The sequence below is a fragment of the Mizuhopecten yessoensis genome, unplaced genomic scaffold (genome assembly GCF_002113885.1).
Source record: "Mizuhopecten yessoensis strain PY_sf001 unplaced genomic scaffold, ASM211388v2 scaffold1539, whole genome shotgun sequence".
Classification (NCBI taxonomy): domain Eukaryota; kingdom Metazoa; phylum Mollusca; class Bivalvia; order Pectinida; family Pectinidae; genus Mizuhopecten; species Mizuhopecten yessoensis.
In genome coordinates this window covers 285,364-308,157 of record NW_018404097.1, presented here as the reverse complement: position 1 = coordinate 308,157, position 22,794 = coordinate 285,364, and the positions used below count along the sequence as shown (strand labels likewise).

At 35.4% G+C, this 22,794-nt stretch overlaps 1 protein-coding gene across 11 annotated transcripts in view; it reads left to right on the top strand.

The window, feature by feature from the left end:
* Window positions 1–22,794, top strand: part of LOC110464388 (dedicator of cytokinesis protein 1-like) — a 98,832-nt gene that overhangs the window by 38,817 nt on the left and 37,221 nt on the right. For 9 of the 11 annotated variants that reach the window (XM_021519609.1, XM_021519633.1, XM_021519617.1 and 6 more), the window contains 14 exons: window positions 428–439; window positions 5,519–5,712; window positions 6,136–6,208; window positions 6,404–6,504; window positions 6,961–7,019; window positions 7,611–7,682; window positions 8,228–8,328; window positions 8,540–8,625; window positions 14,847–15,135; window positions 15,507–15,626; window positions 17,983–18,072; window positions 19,518–19,709; window positions 21,209–21,263; window positions 22,677–22,758. In XM_021519609.1, coding sequence (XP_021375284.1) covers window positions 428–439; window positions 5,519–5,712; window positions 6,136–6,208; window positions 6,404–6,504; window positions 6,961–7,019; window positions 7,611–7,682; window positions 8,228–8,328; window positions 8,540–8,625; window positions 14,847–15,135; window positions 15,507–15,626; window positions 17,983–18,072; window positions 19,518–19,709; window positions 21,209–21,263; window positions 22,677–22,758 — 1,526 coding nt within the window. The remainder of the gene's footprint in view (window positions 1–427; window positions 440–5,518; window positions 5,713–6,135; window positions 6,209–6,403; window positions 6,505–6,960; window positions 7,020–7,610; window positions 7,683–8,227; window positions 8,329–8,539; window positions 8,626–14,846; window positions 15,136–15,506; window positions 15,627–17,982; window positions 18,073–19,517; window positions 19,710–21,208; window positions 21,264–22,676; window positions 22,759–22,794) is intronic. The other 2 variants (XM_021519664.1, XM_021519601.1) reach the window with 1 other exon arrangement.

Here is a 22,794-nt window from a genome sequence, read left to right as displayed (position 1 = left end):
CTCTGACTGAAAGTAGGGGGAGGGGCTTATTACAGGACAACACATAATCTCTGACTGAAAGCATGGGGATTGGCTTATTACCAGACTTTTGTTGGCATTTCTTTCTAACTGTAATATATATTGGTGGGATTATTACTAAGAATGGGTCTATTGCAGGATAAATATGGTAGTACATTTAAAACTTGTCTTGAGAGACCAGCCCTAAATAGGGTAGTACCTGTCTTGAGAGTAGAACCTGTCTTCTGAAAGTACTGTTTTATCAGTATAATAGGACCTGTTTTGAGAGACCGCACATTCTGTCAGTACAAACAAACTTGACATTTAGCCAATAAAAGCCTGAACCATGATTGTCCCAATTACATAAAGACTTTTCACTAACACTTTTTCAGCATGTATATACTTACCTATACAATAATATTACTTTCAGAGAAGAACCGAGGTAAGATTTTCACCATTAGCTGTATATGTTGTGGTGTTTATGGCAAGCAAACTACTCATTTGTCAATATATGGTAGATCAATGTAACACAAGACCATTCCAAGGTCATGATCAAGGTCAACAAGTGTAGAACATATCGCTGATTTGATTGGTTGTCATAACTTAACCAGCATGCCTTCTGTTGATGCTTTTTCTTCACTGTAAAACATCTAATTTCTGTACCGTTCAAGTTCTAATTTCAATGCCAATAAATTTGTTATTTCAACGCAGCAAAAAACCTAATTCCTGCACGGTAAAACAGCTATTTTGTCTCTGTTGTATCCTTTAGCTTTTGTTCCTCGCTTTTCTTAAAAGGAAAATTGTTTTCTTATTTTCTGTTTATCTCTCAGATAACAAATATTTGATCTATTTTATCAACAGATACGTGATATTACAACACATGTTAATGTAAAGGAGATTATATGAATTCAGATATAAACAAATCAAGGTAATGATGTTAACAAGTCAGTACATTTTATAAAGGTATCATTGAAATTATGTCGGGTAAATAAACATTTCTTCAATCCCAATAAGGAAATTAAACATTTCTTTGATGTTGATCAGGTAACTTAACATTTCTTGCATACCATCAGGAAATTAAACATTTCTTTGATCTTTATCAGGTAACTAAACATTTCTTTGATCCTGATCAGGTAACTAAACATTTCTTTGATAATGATCACATAACTGTAAACATTCCTTTGTTCTTATGAGGTAAATGAACATTTTCTACTTATGAGGAAGTATACGTAACTGAAATCATGTATGATTACATTTTTTGTGCAAACCTGGAACTTCTTATGTAATTCTGAATGTGGAATAGACAATGATAATCCAAAAACCTTTTATGGTAAAATTTAAAAATAAAAATCAGTATGGGAGTTAGATGTTTAACAGTACCCAATTGTAGAGTGTTATAAGGACACGACACTATACGGTAGTGGTATGGTAATAAAGACGAGGAAACTTTTATTGTGGTGTTTTTATTTGGTTTTATCGTCTTAAATATTGGTATTGTATTCCATGTTTAGGAGAATAGGAGTACTGAACTAATATGTGAATGCATTGTACTGGTTAGTGGTAATGTTGTTTTATTACATGAGCACTGTTCTCAAGCACTAATGTGTATTCGTTACAGCTTTATTTATATGTGTTTACTAATGATTAAAGAAAATGATAAGATATAACTGACATGTTGACTATGGTTTAATAAGATATTGTGATACTATAACTAGGTTTATAGTATGAATTTTTAAAACAACTAGTTCTTTGGGTGTTAGAAGTCTTAAACAAGAGGATTAGCGGTCAAATAGGAAGGTTATATGTCACAAGGAATGTAGTTCAAAAGTGATGAGAAGGGTTAGGGGGTCATAAGTCTGGTTAGCTGTTATAACAGGACTAGAGGTCAAAAGGAAGGTAGGAGGTCATAAGTCTGGTTAGCTGTTATAACTGGACTAGAGGTCAAAAGGAAGGTAAGAGGTCATAAGTCTGTTTAGCTGTTATAACAGGACTAGAGGTCAAAAGGAAGGGAAGAGGTCATAAGTCTGGTTAGCTGTTATAACAGGACTTGAGGTCAAAAGGAAGGTAAGAGGTCATAAGTCTGTTTAGCTGTTATAACAGGACTAGAGGTCAAAAGGAAGGTGAGAGGTCATAAGTCTGGTTAGCTGTTATAACTGGACTAGAGGTCAAAAGGAAGGTAAGAGGTCATAAGCCTGGTTAGCTGTTATAACAGGACTAGAGGTCAAAAGGAAGGTAGGAGGTCATAAGTCTGGTTAGCTGTTATAACTGGACTAGAGGTCAAAAGGAAGGTAAGAGGTCATAAGCCTGGTTAGCTGTTATAACAGGACTAGAGGTCAAAAGGAAGGGAAGAGGTCATAAGTCTGGTTAGCTGTTATAACTGGACTAGAGGTCAAAAGGAAGGTAAGAGGTCATAAGTCTGGTTAGCTGTTATAACTGGACTAGAGGTCAAAAGGAAGGTAAGAGGTCATAAGGCTGGTTAGCTGTTATAACAGGACTAGAGGTCAAAAGGAAGGTAAGAGGTCATAAGCAGGAGGAATAGGGGTCATAACAGCTCATGGTTTTTAATAGGCGAGTTGGAGTCGAAAGAAAACAGGTTAAGTGTATAGGGAGGGGACAACGATGTTGGAATGATATAAATTGTATCATGCCCTGAACAATTTTGATGCATGGATAATAAATTGAATTATTGCATTCTTATATCAGGGGTAATTCATAAGGAGAAATATAGTTCATAAAAGAAAGGGTTAAAGGTCAAAAGTATAGTTAAAGGCCATATTCAGGGGATGAGAGGTTAGGGGTCAAAATGATGAAAACAGATGTACATCTACAGAATCATGGTTGTAAGGAATGCATGTTTTCGTGAAAGAAATGCATGCTATAAGTCAACCATCAGTGTGGGCCATACACAGTTCACGTTAACACTTCCAGTGTGTTAATTATGTCGCTACTTACGTTATTCACGTCATAGTTACAATAATGTTTGTTATCATTGAAGTTAAAACAGGATTAGATGAAAGATGAATGACGTAAAAATAAACGTGAACATTTTCAACCAGAAGGGTTTAAATATACAGACATGTACTAAAGGGCATTACACTAGTTGTTTATATGTGAGCATGCCGTGGGTTCTCACTTACCTCAACACTACAATATGTGAGCCGTTCATTTATCATTGTATTAGAGCAGCAATCTTTACTCCAAATGTTTTAAATTTTCGGTTTATATCACCTGTACTATTTAAACCACCTATACATGTGTATACCTCAGTAAGTTTACTTCTACAAATGTACTGCCTGAACAAGTCAATGTTTCACTGTAGGTGGGCGTGGCAGGGGCTCTAACCAATCATTTATATACAGCTAAAACACGATAAACAGTTTATCTGTTTATTACACATGTTAGCGAAAAACATGAATAAGATACACTAAGAAGTACATGTATACATTATTAACATTTGGCATATCAGGGGCTACTCTCTACTTGCTAATTAACATACCCTTAATACAACTTAAACTTAAAATTTAACATCAAGACTCCAAAAAGACACCTAGAGAAGAGGCTTGACTCTGCCGAAACTCCACAGAAGCAACTTGACTCTTAAGTAAATTTATGGAGAAGATGAGAAATAGAATATTCTTACCTAGAGGAGAAGCTTGACTCTACTGAACTACAGAGAAGCGACTTGACTCTAAGACTTGAAATCGAATAGACCTAGAGAAGAAACTTGACTCTACTGAGCTGCAGAGAAGCGACTTGACTCTAAGAATTCCTGGAGATGATGATACATATATAGAAGCTACTGACATAGTAAATGAATAATATTTCAATTAATAAAGTATTGGGGGTAAAATTCCCCTGGAATTAAAAGCCTGGAATTAAAAGCCTGGAATTAAAACCTGGTTTAAAGAATAAATTACAAAGAGTGAGTAGCCCACCTAACAATATAAGGAACAATGCAATATACAGGAAAAGACAGGTCACAGCATGTGAAAAAATAAAAAATAAAATACATATAGGTGAATCTGGGGACGGTGGGTGGGTGCATAAAAACAAACGATGATAATCCGCCAAAAACAAAGAATGAATAGGGTGCTGTCAATACTAATACCCCTCTAGGGGATAATGCTGATTGGTCAAAATCTACCCCACTCATTAGCATAAATATATCAACAACTTGCATAGAGATGCATATGACTAGCTATGATATCAAGATGGACACAGCACAGGAAATAGACCTGCCAAAGCACATATATATATTTTTGTAATAAGCAACAAAGAAAGATACAAAATGTACATGAACATTTAAGTGCATTTTTTTGACATAAAAAAATCATGACTAAACAAAACATACATGAAACAAGCCATGTATGTAGAAGTACTGACATCAATGAATACACATTACAGTGTATACTATATTTCCAGTTTGACCAATTTCATGTCAGAGCGGGGGGTATTAGTTTTGGCTTACAGTTCAAGTTAATCTATACTCTATACTATATACATGTATGTATGTGAGAGCTATCAGAAACCTCAGACTATGCCTATATAAATAAGTTTTGTGATAGATGCCATCTTGGACAGTTATAGAAGTCCATGGAGACTGTACAATGTTGCTGTACTATAGCTAGTGCAGCAAGCATTATACAGATCTGGTCAGTGGATGTGTGTGGGTTTACATCACTCTATATGTAGGGCTTGGCAATTACCTCTCGATTAAAGTTCAAAATTTTATAAAATTTTAATATGTTTTCAACAAAATAAGGTTTTTTTAATGCACAGACAATTTTAACTATAGGCACAAAATATGAAAATTGAATAAATCTAGATTTGATAAAAAAAAAAATTGAGTTAAAAGACTGTTTCATGATGGAAAAAAAATGTCAGCTATGCCACCTCCTAGTGTTTCACTGTGTAAGGGTGTTGGTATTTATTGTCTTTTTAAAGAGATTTAATAAATGTATTTGTTGTTTCATTTTAAGTGTCTATGTTTATCTGTTGGCTGAGTAATAAACATAGCCCTGCACATCCCCATAAGGATCTCTGCCCCTCACCCTCAGGACCTTTGCACTGATCTCCCCTATGAAGACCTTTGCCCCTCATCATTAGGACCTTAACACCTCCCCTATCGGGACCCCTGAACATTCTCCATCACATCCTAAGGTCAATGTGTTGCTTAACTTATGTCTGCTCAAATCAGACTATCATATTGTCCGAAAAGAGTCGGGTTGTGTCTGTCCTGACCTCTGTAAATAAATCTGACTATTGTGTTATCCAAACAGAGTGGATGTGTTTCTGTGCTGATGTCTAACTTAATCTGTCTATTGTGTCGTTCAAACAGAGTCTGGTTGTGTCTGTCCTGACGTCTGCAATTAAATCTGTCTATTGTGTTGTCCAAACAGAGTCATTGTGTGTCTGTCCTGACGTCTGTAATTAAATCTGTACATTGTGTCGTCCAAACAGAGTCATTGTGTGTCTGTCCTGACGTCTGTAATTAAATCTGTAAATTGTGTCATCTAAACAGAGTCGCTGTGTGGCTGTCCTGATGTCCATACTGAGAAAGATGACAGAGAACCACTACCTTCATTATATCCGGGAGTTTTCCTTCCTCACTGACTTACAGGACTTCCTCATGGAGATCCTTACGCTGTTCCAGGTCCTCATCAAAGAAAATGTGTTTGCACGTGACTGGCTAGCCATGATCATGCTTCAGAACAGGTCAGTGATTTCTTCAGTGACAATTAACAGTTGAGAAGTCATTTGTAGGTATTTCTGTTTTCAATATTAATTAGATCCCATTATCTTATAAAGGTTTTTCCTGTCCTGACTATAGGATTTGATTTTTGAATAAGACAAGTACTTTTTTTCTGAGGACAACAGTTATGACAGGTAAAATAAAATACAGTTTATATTTGCCACAGAAATATGTAACACACAATGTTTTTAGAAAACCTTTAATTACTACAGTTCTTTATATGATATTTCATGCAGTTGTGGTTATTGTCTTTCAAGAAGTGATATATATTTATTTACCCAATATCTGGTCATTTTTCTAGAGCAAGTCAATTGTGCATCTAATTGTGTAAAAGAAATATTTGATTGTAAAGAACCTATGATATATTTGCTATATCTATTTTACAGCATCATTCTCCGAGCTTTGAGGTTCTTTGCCCAGACTATCTGTGAAAAGTTCACTTCATCATTTGAGGAACAGGTAATTCAATCAGTAAAATTTTAGGTCAAACATCAATACGATAATTTGATTAGGTTAAGAACATTTGCTGGCTTCAAGTCATTTAAATTTCAAATTAAAACTTGATTGTGCTAATTTACATTTTGTTCACTAATTTTCACGGTCATCTCCATGATGTTAGCCTGACAACCTATAACAATACCTGTTGTGTTTCAGTTGTGGAGCTGTTTCTTCCATTGTGCAATAGCCTTCCTCACGCAGCGCCATCTACAGCTGGAGCAGTTCTCCGTCTCCAAGCGCAACAAAATTGTGTCAAGGTCAGTATATCTTACGGTGAAATAAGTTCAAGGTCATTATTTATGTTGTAACAATTTGCTGTTGTCAAAACATTATTTGAAACATTGTTTTCAAGATTGTTAAAGATTGTTTGGGAAAATCATGTGTCTGATATCCAATCAAAAGTTAGTATGGTCATGAATATCCTGCCTGTTGATCTCCGTGCATATTAACTAATCACAAGTGTTATTTACTCCTGACACTGTCATATACCAAGCTTTAAGAACTCTAATCTAACAGTGGTGGACTGGTTAGCGTTTTATTTTGACATGTTCATATTCCTTACTGATATGTATTCAATCAGTTGTGTTCAATATATAAACTCATTCACCCCTGAAGACACATTTGAACTCTTCCATTTCAAAGGTTGGAATAGTTCATTATGAAATTTCAGGGATGAATGAGCTAAATTGTCTCTGTTATGCTGTTTTCTTTAGGTACAGTGACATGCGACGTGAAATGGGATTTGAAATACGTCAGATGTGGTCAAGATTAGGTAAGCAACCGGTTACTATGGCAACACCAATAGATCAGCATTCTATAACTTTATGATGTTATGAGATGTGTGTAAGATTTTTGTGTGTGTTATATACAATGTTTGTGTCAGCAATATTTATCTAATACATGTATAGATATAATTTCACATTTCCAGGTGATTTTTAAAAGTCTTAAATCCCAAAATACACATGCAGTAAATGTGTTTTACCAACAACCATTTAGTTGTTAAGTTATTACATAATTTTCTCTCTGAAACATACCATTGATAACGTGGAATAATTCAATTGTTTATATCAATGAATGTACAAACTTGTAAGGAGAAATACCCTTAAAACAACTAAAGTAATATAAGATGATCAGTCTTAATGGAAATTATACATTGTAATTACAGTTAATGGTGATCAGTCGTAATGGAAATTATACATTGTAATTACAGTCAGTGGTGATCAGTCGTAATGGAAATTATACATTGTAATTACAGTTAATGGTGATCAGTCATAATGGAAATTATACATTGTAATTACACAGTCAATGGTGATCACAAGCTGTATCTACATTATCATTGGTAACAATATTTTTATTTTTTTAGGAGTGAACAAGAAATACTTCATCCCTACTCTAGTGGAGCCAATCCTTGAGATGACGCTGGTTCCAGAACTAGGTAACTCCTGAAAGTCTTAGACAATTAACTGGTGATGGGCTGATGATCGATTACAATCGAAAATCGATTGGTTTGCCATTTCTGACTCCGATTAATGATTGCAATTCCCTAATCGACATAATCGGTTCATTATTAGATCAAAGTGTTTACATGTCTTCTGTGTAAAGTAAACAATGCTTTGAAAGGCATATAATCTTATGATTTTTACTATATGATTGATAAAATGCATAAAAAATGCTTGATATCCATTCATTATAAAAGAAGGAGAGCTAATGTATCGTTTACAACTCAGTCTGTTGATGTGGTGAAAATAGTGTTCAGACTTTGTTTTGGTATTCATTCCCATAAAATTATAAACTGATTATGCAACAATAGATCATTGATTGTTTTACTACTTCCGATTATAGACCAATTATCGATTACGATTTTTAAACGATAGCCCATCACTACAATTAACACTTATCAGCATGCATCATACATAAAGCAGAGAGCAAATTTCGAATTTTTTCTTTCATTATTTTTTTTTCTTCATTTTTTCCCCCCAGAGTTGCGAAAGGCCACTATTCCTATTTTCTTTGACATGATGCAGTGTGAGTTTACACAGGTAGATCCAGTCACCAGAAAGATCAAAGGCAACTTTGACCAGGTGAGAATCTGTACAGGTATTTCAATACAATTAAAAGGCATTGTCTGGATAAAGCAAAGTTATTGAATATTGGGCAAAAGATACATTGTAGCTTTTCCCTACTGTATATTCTATCCTTTAATGAATTGTTATGTTACTGTACATTATGTTATAGTTATGTGTTCCTTATTGTTTAAATTATGTCTGTACTGTATTAACTGTTTATCTGTAGACGGAAAACGAGCTCATCATGAAACTGGATGCCCTGGTGGAGGGAGGTTATGGAGACGAGGAGTATATGGATCTCATCTACGATATGTACGTACCCCTAATAACACTATACAATATCTACCATATGTATGTACCCCTAATTACACTATACAATACCTACCATAGGTACGTACCCCTAATTACACTATACAATATCTACCATAGGTACGTATCCCTAATTACACTATACAATACCTACCATATGTACGTATCCCTAATAACACTATACAATACCTACCATATGTACGTATCCCTAATTACACTATACAATACCTACCATATGTACGTACCCCTAATAACACTATACAATACCTACTATATGTATGTACCCCTAATAACACTATGCAATACCTACCATATGTACGTACCCCTAATTACACTATACAATACCTACCATATGTACGTATCCCTAATTACACTATACAATACCTACCATATGTACGTACCCCTAATAACACTATACAATACCTACCATATGTACGAACCCCTAATTACACTATACAATACCTACCATATGTACATTCCCCTAACAACGCTATGCAATATATATATATATATACCTACCATATGTATGTACTCCTAATTACACTATACAATATATATATATATACCTACCATATGTATGTACCCCTAATAACACTATACAATATATATATATATATATATATACCTACCATATGTATGTACCCCTAATTACACTATACAATACCTACTAATGTATGTACCCCTAATAACACTATACAATATATATATATATATACCTACCATATATATGTACCCCTAATAACACTATACAATATATATATATATATCTACCATATGTATGTACCCATAATAACACTATACAATACCTACCATATGTACATACCCCTAATAACACTATACAATACCTACTATAGGTACGTACCCCTAATGACGCATTACAATCCCTACCATATGTACGTGACCCTAATAACACTATACAATCCCTACCATAGGTACGTACCCCTAATAACACTATACAATACCTACCATAGGTACGTACCCTTAATAACACTATACAATACCTACCATAGGTACGTACCCCTAATGACGCATTACAATACCTACCATATGTACGTGACCCTAATAACACTATACAATACCTACCATAGGTACATACCCCTAATAACGCTATACAATACCTACCATAGGTACGTACCCCTAACAACGCTATACAATACCTACCATAGGTACGTACCCCTAACAACACTGTACAATACCTACCATAGGTACGTATCCCTAATTACGCATAACAATATCTACCATAGGTACGTACCCCTAATAACACTATACAATACCTACCATAGGTACGTACCCTTAATAACACTTTACAATACCTACCATATGTACGTACCCCTAATTACGCATTACAATATCTACCATAGGTACGTACCCCTAATAACACTATACAATACCTACCATAGGTACGTACCCNCAAACAATTAAAACAAAATCAGGAGACCAACTGAGATGACATTCATATGACAGTTTAAGGGTATAGCAAAACCAAAGCACCAAAGTAATGTTATAGCATACGTATATGGTATTACAATCATATATAAAGTACAGATTATATATATATATTACATGAATAAACAGTACAATTACAGGTGCTGAAGGGGATGGCGGGTGGGAATGCACAACAATCTCCTTCAATGATTCAGAAAACTATGCTGTGGGGGCTCCAAATCCCTAACAGGGCATTCCCTCAGGCAGACGCTGATTGGTCAATCAGCAGCATCCCTCTACTCTCATTAACATACATGCTAATTGGCAACTACATAAATACATACGACCTACATTACAGAAAACAGAAAACATAGGCAGCAAGGCAAACTCATTGTATATAAACTATAGTTTAATATTAAAATATCAAACTATCATTTTATATACAACTAAACACGCAAGAACAGTTTAACCTGTTTATTACTACAGTTATAATACATACAAGCTACAAGTTTGGCGTATCAGGGGCTACTCACTCTATACCAAAACGATTAAACTTACTAATAGGATATTTAAAATTTAAAGAATCTGGACTCTGAGGTGTCCCAGAGTAGCTAGCTACATGATCGAGCAAGACTCCAAAGATACAGAGAAGCAACTAGACCCTGGACGATTCCAGAGAAGCTACTAGACTCTGCGAGCGACCCTGGAGAAGCTGCATGAGAAATGGAATATTCAACGACTACGGCTAGACCCTCAACGATATGAGAGAAGCTGAATATGTTAGCTAGACCCTCAACGATATGAGAGAAGCTGAAACATACTGTCGTAAAATACTACATGTATAATATTATTATAAGATTGGGGGTAGAATTCCCCAAGAATTAAATGCCAAAATTAAACTATATGTTTTAAAATTAAGAGTGAGTAGCCCAAACAATTAAAACAAAATCAGGAGACCAACTGAGATGACATTCATATGACAGTTTAAGGGTATAGCAAAACCAAAGCACCAAAGTAATGTTATAGCATACGTATATGGTATTACAATCATATATAAAGTACAGATTATATATATATATTACATGAATAAACAGTACAATTACAGGTGCTGAAGGGGATGGCGGGTGGGAATGCACAACAATCTCCTTCAATGATTCAGAAAACTATGCTGTGGGGGCTCCAAATCCCTAACAGGGCATTCCCTCAGGCAGACGCTGATTGGTCAATCAGCAGCATCCCTCTACTCTCATTAACATACATGCTAATTGGCAACTACATAAATACATACGACCTACATTACAGAAAACAGAAAACATAGGCAGCAAGGCAAACTCATTGTATATAAACTATAGTTTAATATTAAAATATCAAACTATCATTTTATATACAACTAAACACGCAAGAACAGTTTAACCTGTTTATTACTACAGTTATAATACATACAAGCTACAAGTTTGGCGTATCAGGGGCTACTCACTCTATACCAAAACGATTAAACTTACTAATAGGATATTTAAAATTTAAAGAATCTGGACTCTGAGGTGTCCCAGAGTAGCTAGCTACATGATCGAGCAAGACTCCAAAGATACAGAGAAGCAACTAGACCCTGGACGATTCCAGAGAAGCTACTAGACTCTGCGAGCGACCCTGGAGAAGCTGCATGAGAAATGGAATATTCAACGACTACGGCTAGACCCTCAACGATATGAGAGAAGCTGAATATGTTAGCTAGACCCTCAACGATATGAGAGAAGCTGAAACATACTGTCGTAAAATACTACATGTATAATATTATTATAAGATTGGGGGTAGAATTCCCCAAGAATTAAATGCCAAAATTAAACTATATGTTTTAAAATTAAGAGTGAGTAGCCCAAACAATTAAAACAAAATCAGGAGACCAACTGAGATGACATTCATATGACAGTTTAAGGGTATAGCAAAACCAAAGCACCAAAGTAATGTTATAGCATACGTATATGGTATTACAATCATATATAAAGTACAGATTATATATATATATTACATGAATAAACAGTACAATTACAGGTGCTGAAGGGGATGGCGGGTGGGAATGCACAACAATCTCCTTCAATGATTCAGAAAACTATGCTGTGGGGGCTCCAAATCCCTAACAGGGCATTCCCTCAGGCAGACGCTGATTGGTCAATCAGCAGCATCCCTCTACTCTCATTAACATACATGCTAATTGGCAACTACATAAATACATACGACCTACATTACAGAAAACAGAAAACATAGGCAGCAAGGCAAACTCATTGTATATAAACTATAGTTTAATATTAAAATATCAAACTATCATTTTATATACAACTAAACACGCAAGAACAGTTTAACCTGTTTATTACTACAGTTATAATACATACAAGCTACAAGTTTGGCGTATCAGGGGCTACTCACTCTATACCAAAACGATTAAACTTACTAATAGGATATTTAAAATTTAAAGAATCTGGACTCTGAGGTGTCCCAGAGTAGCTAGCTACATGATCGAGCAAGACTCCAAAGATACAGAGAAGCAACTAGACCCTGGACGATTCCAGAGAAGCTACTAGACTCTGCGAGCGACCCTGGAGAAGCTGCATGAGAAATGGAATATTCAACGACTACGGCTAGACCCTCAACGATATGAGAGAAGCTGAATATGTTAGCTAGACCCTCAACGATATGAGAGAAGCTGAAACATACTGTCGTAAAATACTACATGTATAATATTATTATAAGATTGGGGGTAGAATTCCCCAAGAATTAAATGCCAAAATTAAACTATATGTTTTAAAATTAAGAGTGAGTAGCCCAAACAATTAAAACAAAATCAGGAGACCAACTGAGATGACATTCATATGACAGTTTAAGGGTATAGCAAAACCAAAGCACCAAAGTAATGTTATAGCATACGTATATGGTATTACAATCATATATAAAGTACAGATTATATATATATATTACATGAATAAACAGTACAATTACAGGTGCTGAAGGGGATGGCGGGTGGGAATGCACAACAATCTCCTTCAATGATTCAGAAAACTATGCTGTGGGGGCTCCAAATCCCTAACAGGGCATTCCCTCAGGCAGACGCTGATTGGTCAATCAGCAGCATCCCTCTACTCTCATTAACATACATGCTAATTGGCAACTACATAAATACATACGACCTACATTACAGAAAACAGAAAACATAGGCAGCAAGGCAAACTCATTGTATATAAACTATAGTTTAATATTAAAATATCAAACTATCATTTTATATACAACTAAACACGCAAGAACAGTTTAACCTGTTTATTACTACAGTTATAATACATACAAGCTACAAGTTTGGCGTATCAGGGGCTACTCACTCTATACCAAAACGATTAAACTTACTAATAGGATATTTAAAATTTAAAGAATCTGGACTCTGAGGTGTCCCAGAGTAGCTAGCTACATGATCGAGCAAGACTCCAAAGATACAGAGAAGCAACTAGACCCTGGACGATTCCAGAGAAGCTACTAGACTCTGCGAGCGACCCTGGAGAAGCTGCATGAGAAATGGAATATTCAACGACTACGGCTAGACCCTCAACGATATGAGAGAAGCTGAATATGTTAGCTAGACCCTCAACGATATGAGAGAAGCTGAAACATACTGTCGTAAAATACTACATGTATAATATTATTATAAGATTGGGGGTAGAATTCCCCAAGAATTAAATGCCAAAATTAAACTATATGTTTTAAAATTAAGAGTGAGTAGCCCAAACAATTAAAACAAAATCAGGAGACCAACTGAGATGACATTCATATGACAGTTTAAGGGTATAGCAAAACCAAAGCACCAAAGTAATGTTATAGCATACGTATATGGTATTACAATCATATATAAAGTACAGATTATATATATATATTACATGAATAAACAGTACAATTACAGGTGCTGAAGGGGATGGCGGGTGGGAATGCACAACAATCTCCTTCAATGATTCAGAAAACTATGCTGTGGGGGCTCCAAATCCCTAACAGGGCATTCCCTCAGGCAGACGCTGATTGGTCAATCAGCAGCATCCCTCTACTCTCATTAACATACATGCTAATTGGCAACTACATAAATACATACGACCTACATTACAGAAAACAGAAAACATAGGCAGCAAGGCAAACTCATTGTATATAAACTATAGTTTAATATTAAAATATCAAACTATCATTTTATATACAACTAAACACGCAAGAACAGTTTAACCTGTTTATTACTACAGTTATAATACATACAAGCTACAAGTTTGGCGTATCAGGGGCTACTCACTCTATACCAAAACGATTAAACTTACTAATAGGATATTTAAAATTTAAAGAATCTGGACTCTGAGGTGTCCCAGAGTAGCTAGCTACATGATCGAGCAAGACTCCAAAGATACAGAGAAGCAACTAGACCCTGGACGATTCCAGAGAAGCTACTAGACTCTGCGAGCGACCCTGGAGAAGCTGCATGAGAAATGGAATATTCAACGACTACGGCTAGACCCTCAACGATATGAGAGAAGCTGAATATGTTAGCTAGACCCTCAACGATATGAGAGAAGCTGAAACATACTGTCGTAAAATACTACATGTATAATATTATTATAAGATTGGGGGTAGAATTCCCCAAGAATTAAATGCCAAAACATCTATGAGATGTATTTCTCCATAGTATAGCTGTATCTTATCAATGTCTTAAAACTGTTGTGGAGGATTTCTTCTATTGAAATCCAACAACAATTATATTATAACAACATGTGTTCGAACATTTTCAGATTACATCGAATGTGCAATGGTAATGACGGGATGCGGCAGCAGGGTCTGGCATTTGTGGATGTGATCAAAAGACTATTGCAGCGCCTCCTGGAGTACCGCAAGATCATTCAGTACGAGAGTAAGGAGCACAGAATGAACTGTATAGTGAACTTACTCAACTTCTACCACGACATTGATCGCCAGGAGATGTACATCCGCTACCTGTACAAGCTCTGTGATCTTCACATTGAGTGTGACAACTACACTGAGGCAGCTAATACCCTTATGTTACATGTCAACCTTCTACAGGTGAGTGATTTGGTGGAATAGTATAATAATCTACAGGTTTGTGGTGAAGTCGGGAGGGATACGAAATTTCTACAGGTGTGATTTGTGGAGAGGGGATTTCAACCTTTTAATTGTGTTCCTAGGGCAGGGGAGACAACTCAGCCATCTATATGTGTGTGGTTGTGTTGGGGAGAGATATTAACCATCTAAAGGCTTGTTGTTGTTGTTTGGGAAGGAATTTTAACTGTCTACAGGTGTGTGGCTGGACTTACGGAGTGGGAGGGATACCAAAAGATCAATGACCTTAGCTGATGAAATCATTGAGTGATGTTTATTGTCAACTACAATTTTGAACTACATGGTGATGATTATGAATGCTGTCTGTATTACAGTGGTCAGATGATAACCTGCCCCTCATGCTCCAGAGTAACTGGTACCCGAACGTCCACACCCACCGCGGACTCAAGGAGATGCTCTACTACGATATCATCTCCTACTTTGACAAGGGCAAGGTCAGTATATGATGGTGGTCAGTTAGTAGAAGACGATGACTTGGTCAGTATATGGCATTGCTAAGGTCAGTTTATGAAGAATCTAGATCAATATCTGGCAAGGGCAATGTAAGGATACAGAGAGGTCACAACAAATGTACAAGGGTAAGGTCATTGGAGTATATGACCAGGCAAAGTCAGTACATACCTTTGTCAGTTTATGGCAAGGACAATGTCAGTGTAACAAGGACAAGGTCAGTATAGGAGAGGTCAAGGTCAGTATATGACACACTTGTGTCTCAATATGGCAGGGTGATTCTGCACTCACATTTACACAACATGATGTTGACCATTTGGTTATACTCATTACTGGTAATGATATAATGAATTTGTGGACCTAAGTAATATATTCATGTGAGTTTTGTATCTTACAGATGTGGAAGAAGGGTATAGTAATATATATATGAAATGAGTTTTGTATCTTACAGATGTGGGAGAAGGTTATAGTAAGATATATATATGAGATGAGTTTGTATTTTACAGATGTGGCAGAAGGGTATAGTAATATATATATGAGATGAGTTTTGTATTTTACAGATGTGGAAGAAGGGTATAGTAATATATATATGAGATGAGTTTTGTATTTTACAGATGTGGGAGAAGGGTATAGTAATATATATATGAGATGAGTTTTGTATTTTACAGATGTGGGAGAAGGGTATAGTAATATATATATGAGATGAGTTTTGTATTTTACAGATGTGGGAGAAGGGTATAGTAATATATATATGAGATGAGTTTTGTATTTTACAGATGTGGGAGAAGGGTATAGTAATATATATATGAGATGAGTTTTGTATTTTACAGATGTGGGAGAAGGGTATAGTAATATATATATGAGATGAGTTTTGTATTTTACAGATGTGGGAGAAGGGTATAGTAATATATATATGAGATGAGTTTTGTATTTTACAGATGTGGGAGAAGGGTATAGTAATATATATATGAGATGAGTTTTGTATTTTACAGATGTGGGAGAAGGGTATAGTAATATATATATGAGATGAGTTTTGTATTTTACAGATGTGGGAGAAGGGTATAGTAATATATATATGAGATGAGTTTTGTATTTTACAGATGTGGGAGAAGGGTATAGTAATATATATATGAGATGAGTTTTGTATTTTACAGATGTGGGAGAAGGGTATAGTAATATATATATGAGATGAGTTTTGTATTTTACAGATGTGGGAGAAGGGTATAGTAATATATATATGAGATGAGTTTTGTATTTTACAGATGTGGGAGAAGGGTATAGTAATATATATATGAGATGAGTTTTGTATTTTACAGATGTGGGAGAAGGGTATAGTAATATATATATGAGATGAGTTTTGTATTTTACAGATGTGGGAGAAGGGTATAGTAATATATATATGAGATGAGTTTTGTATTTTACAGATGTGGGAGAAGGGTATAGTAATATATATATGAGATGAGTTTTGTATTTTACAGATGTGGGAGAAGGGTATAGTAATATATATATGAGATGAGTTTTGTATTTTACAGATGTGGGAGAAGGGTATAGTAATATATATATGAGATGAGTTTTGTATTTTACAGATGTGGGAGAAGGGTATAGTAATATATATATGAGATGAGTTTTGTATTTTACAGATGTGGGAGAAGGGTATAGTAATATATATATGAGATGAGTTTTGTATTTTACAGATGTGGGAGAAGGGTATAGTAATATATATATGAGATGAGTTTTGTATTTTACAGATGTGGGAGAAGGGTATAGTAATATATATATGAGATGAGTTTTGTATTTTACAGATGTGGGAGAAGGGTATAGTAATATATATATGAGATGAGTTTTGTATTTTACAGATGTGGGAGAAGGGTATAGTAATATATATATGAGATGAGTTTTGTATTTTACAGATGTGGGAGAAGGGTATAGTAATATATATATGAGATGAGTTTTGTATTTTACAGATGTGGGAGAAGGGTATAGTAATATATATATGAGATGAGTTTTGTATTTTACAGATGTGGGAGAAGGGTATAGTAATATATATATGAGATGAGTTTTGTATTTTACAGATGTGGGAGAAGGGTATAGTAATATATATATGAGATGAGTTTTGTATTTTACAGATGTGGGAGAAGGGTATAGTAATATATATATGAGATGAGTTTTGTATTTTACAGATGTGGGAGAAGGGTATAGTAATATATATGAGATGAGTTTTGTATTTTACAGATGTGGGAGAAGGGTATAGTAATATATATATGAGATGAGTTTTGTATTTTACAGATGTGGGAGAAGGGTATAGTAATATATATATGAGATGATTTTTGTATCTTACAGATGTGGGAGAAGGGTATCTTGCTGTGTAAGGAGTTGGTTCATCTGTACGAGAGCGAGCTGTTTGACTACGAGAGACTCAGCGTGATACTGGTCAGTAATTTATATTGTGGCACTGGTCAATGTAGTACAATATTATACTGGTCAGTATATTACAGCTTGGCACAGGTCAGTTAAGTGGGATACGTACTGGTCAATGTAATACAATAGGATACTGGTCAGTATATTACAATTTAGCACTGGTCAGTTAAGTGTGATACGTACTGGTCAATGTAGTACAATATGATACTGGTAAGTAATTTCATTGTGTCACTGGTCAATGTAGTACAACATTATACTGGTCAGTCTATTACAGCTTGGCACAGGTCAGTTAAGTGTGATACGTACTGGTCAATGTAGTACAATATGATACTGGTCAGTAATTTCATTGTGTCACTGGTCAATGTAGTACAACATTATACTGGTCAGTATATTACAGCTTGGCACAGGTCAGTTAAGTGTGATATGTACTGGTCAATGTAGTACAATATGATACTGGTAAGTAATTTCATTGTGTCACTGGTCAATGTAGTGCAACATTATACTGGTCAGTATATTACAGCTTGGCACTGGTCAGTTAAGTGTGATACGTACTTGTCAATGTAGTAAAATATGATACTGGTCAGTACCGAGCTATTACAGCGTGGCACTGGTCAGTTAAGTGTGATATGTACTGGTCAATGTAGTACAATATTATACTGGTCAGTATATTACAGCTGGGCACAGGTCAGTTAAGTGTGATACGTTCTGGTCAATGTAGTACAATAGGATTCTGGTCAGTATATTACAGCTTGGCACAGGTCAGTTAAGTGTGATACGTTCTGGTCAATGTAGTACAATAGGATTCTGGTCAGTATATTACAGCTTGGCACAGGTCAGTTAAGTGTGATATGTACTGGTCAATGTAGTACAATAGGATTCTGGTCAGTATATTACAGCTTGGCACAGGTCAGTTAAGTGTGATACGTACTGGTCAATGTAGTAAAATATGATACTGGTCAGTACCGGTATATTACAGCTTGGCACTGGTCAGTTAAGTGTGATACGTACTGGTCAATGTAGTACAATATGATACTGGTCAGTAATTTACATTGTGGCACTGGTCAGTTAAGTGTGATACGTACTGGTCAATGTATAGTACAATATGATACTGGTCAATAAAGTCAATGTATACTATTGATCACACAGTTTACTGTATATGCCTATATATATATATATATGGTTCATTTATTTCTTGCTCTTAAAAAGATATTGATTAAATTACATACTTCACATTAGAAAATTTAGCAGAATTGTTCAAACCCTTAGCTGTCTGTATTTACATAATTAAACTTGTCCACTACCTTTGTTGACAGTATTAGTCATACCCTGTATTGCCTGTGTAAGATTGCACACAGCCAGACATATTGTTAAATAAATGACTACCTATTACAACATTCATATTATCCATCACTGGTTTAGTTAAAGCATTGACATACCCTGCGTTATTTTATTTACAGCGCCGACAGGCCGACCTGTATAGCTGTATCATAAAGGAGTTGAGAGCAGACCCCGAGTATTTCAGGGTCGGCTACTTCGGGCGCGGATTCCCCGCATTCGTACAGAACAAAGTGTTCATATACCGTGGCAAGGAGTATGAGAGGCTGTCTGACTTCAATGCCAGGATGTTAAGCATGTTTCCAAATGCTGAGGTAAGTAACCAAATATCAAAAGAACCTGTTTAATGCTGAACCAATTAGGTCACTGGGGGTATTTGTGACTTAGAGAATGTGTCACAGAGCAATTTGTTATAGTCGATACACATTTTATACACTGTTTGACCTATTTACAACAAACATGAATAAGTTTGATCATTGATGTTTGTACATTTACAAATTTGCAAAGAAATATTTACATCGGGTCCAAAGCTCTCCTATCATTGCTACACCTTCACCTCCTCCTCCAACTTTCCTCTCTTACCCTTTCTGACCAGTCTTAGGTAATGATCTCTCCCCAAATCCAACACTTTCTTTATTTTTTCACTCTACTTTCCTACTCATATTTCAGTATGATATTGATACCTTGTGTTTGATTACAGTGTGATATTGATACCTTGTGTTTGATTTCAGTGTGATATTGATACCTGGTGTTTGACTTCAGTGTGATATTGATACCTTGTTTTTGATTTCAGTGTGATATTGATACCTTGTGTTTGACTTCGGTGTGATATTGATACCTTGTGTTTGATTGCGGTGTGATATTGATACCTTGTGTTTGACTTCGGTGTGATATTGATACCTTGTGTTTGACTTCGGTGTGATATTGATACCTTGTGTTTGACTTCAGTGTGATATTGATTCCTTGTGTTTGACTTCAGTGTGATATTGATACCTGGTGTTTGACTTCAGTGTGATATTGATACCTTGTTTTTGATTTCAGTGTGATATTGATTCCTTGTTTTTGATTTCAGTGTGATATTGATACCTTGTGTTTGATTTCGGTGTGATATTGATACCTTGTGTTTGACTTCGGTGTGATATTGATACCTTGTGTTTGATTTCGGTGTGATATTGATACCTTGTGTTTGACTTCAGTGTGATATTGATACCTTGTTTTTGATTTCAGTGTGATATTGATTCCTTGTTTTTGATTTCAGTGTGATATTGATACCTTGTTTTTGACTTCAGTGTGATATTGATACCTTGTGTTCGACTTCAGTGTGATATTGATACCTTGTGTTTGACTTTAGTGTGATATTGATACCTTGTGTTTGACTTCCGTGTGATATTGATACCTTGTGTTTGATTTCGGTGTGATATTGATACCTTGTGTTTGACTTCCGTGTGATATTGATACCTTGTGTTTGATTTCGGTGTGATATTGATACCTTGTGTTTGACTTCAGTGTGATATTGAGACCTTGTGTTTGACTTCAGTGTGATATTGATAACTTGTGTTTGATTTCAGTGTGATATTGATACCTTGTGTTTGACTTCGGTGTGATATTGATACCTTGTGTTTGATTGCGGTGTGATATTGATACCTTGTGTTTGACTTCGGTGTGATATTGATACCTTGTGTTTGACTTCGGTGTGATATTGATACCTTGTGTTTGACTTCAGTGTGATATTGAGACCTTGTGTTTGACTTCAGTGTGATATTGATACCTTGTGTTTGACTTCAGTGTGATATTGATTGTGTTTGTGTTACAGATCCTGAAGTCCCTGTCACCTCCAACAGAGGACATGAAGGAATCCAAGAAGCAGTGTATCCTTTGTTACCATGACAACTGTCACTGACATTCATGCTTATCATCTCAACATTGAACACACTATGTTTTATCCTATCAAATTTATACAAGGCCAGTTTAGTAACATTATCATCATTATGATGTCATACTTATAGAGCAGTTACCCATATCTAATAATAAGACTTATCACTGAATTGCTACAGGTTTTATAGACATTGTATTGAAATAATTCCACTTAATTGAGAATGTTTTGTGATGCTAATGACTATTGTATTCTGAGATTTTGTATAAAGTTATGCTATAAATAAGGCAGTGAAGAACATTGTCAATGTTGAAAATTGTATGTTCCATTATCATTTCTCCACCAGTACTACCGGAGGGGTATATATGTTTGCACTCTATCCTTCAGTCGGTTAATCTCCCAGTCAGTCAGACAGTGTTTCATTTAAAGTTAGTTCAAGGCATATCTCATACACTATTTCACCTAAAAATGATATTTTTTTATGGGAGTACCTGTTTTTGATAGTTGAGTGTCACAAACTAAAAACAAGATCTCCTGCCCCACTCTGCACAGAGTTATGGCCCTTGTTTACTATGAGTATTTTTATCTGGGACATTATATGCTCATGCACTGTACGTGTCATCTACTTTTTGTATGCCAGTACCACCTCTTGTGATGGCAGAGTGTCTTGTGCCCATTATATACAGAGTTTTTCTGACCGACTTATTGAAGTAAGATTTACATACTTGTGATGGCAGAGGGTCTTGTGCCCATTATATACAGAGTTTTTCTGACCGACTTATTGAAGGAAGATTTTCATTCTTGTGATGGCAGAGTGTCTTGTCCCCATTATATACAGAGTTTTACTGACCGACTTATTGAAGTAAGATTTACATACTTGCCAACTTTTTGAAACTTCTATGGGGGAGATTCTTCATACTCACAATCAACAAATAAACAAAGTGTGTGTATAAACTCCATGGGGACAAAATGACCGTTTAAACTCATTATGACGTATTTTAAGTTGTTTTTTCAGATGAAATCATCTTTAGATATTAGAATATAAGAATAGTGTAACAAATTCACTGGTTGAAAATACAGTGTACTAAATTTAAGGGTCCAAAATTGGAAGTCTCGCTGCTAAATAGGGAGAATAGGCAAATATGAGGTTTATGACTTTCAGGTTAAGTGTAAGCTTAGTGAGGATTTAGTGTTCATGAATTGACTCAAGGAAGTTGACACATTATTAACTGTTGTTGTACTTGTAGCAGGTTCACTTAATAAGTGTATTATGTCATATTAATTTGGGCATGACGTTTGATTCTTGTGATAACGGATTTGGTCAGATCTAATCAGGTGTTAGGTATTCAGAGAAAAAAGTCACCTTGAAATGTGCTTTTTTTGAATGTTGACCTTGACTGCTGACCAGTTCTACAGGTCAATGCTGTGACCCCTGTCCTGGAGTTAAAGGATAGATTTGTCAACAAACCAGTCAGCGAAAGGATTCTAAAGTAAGCTGTTTACATTGACGATCTTCTCTGATGTTG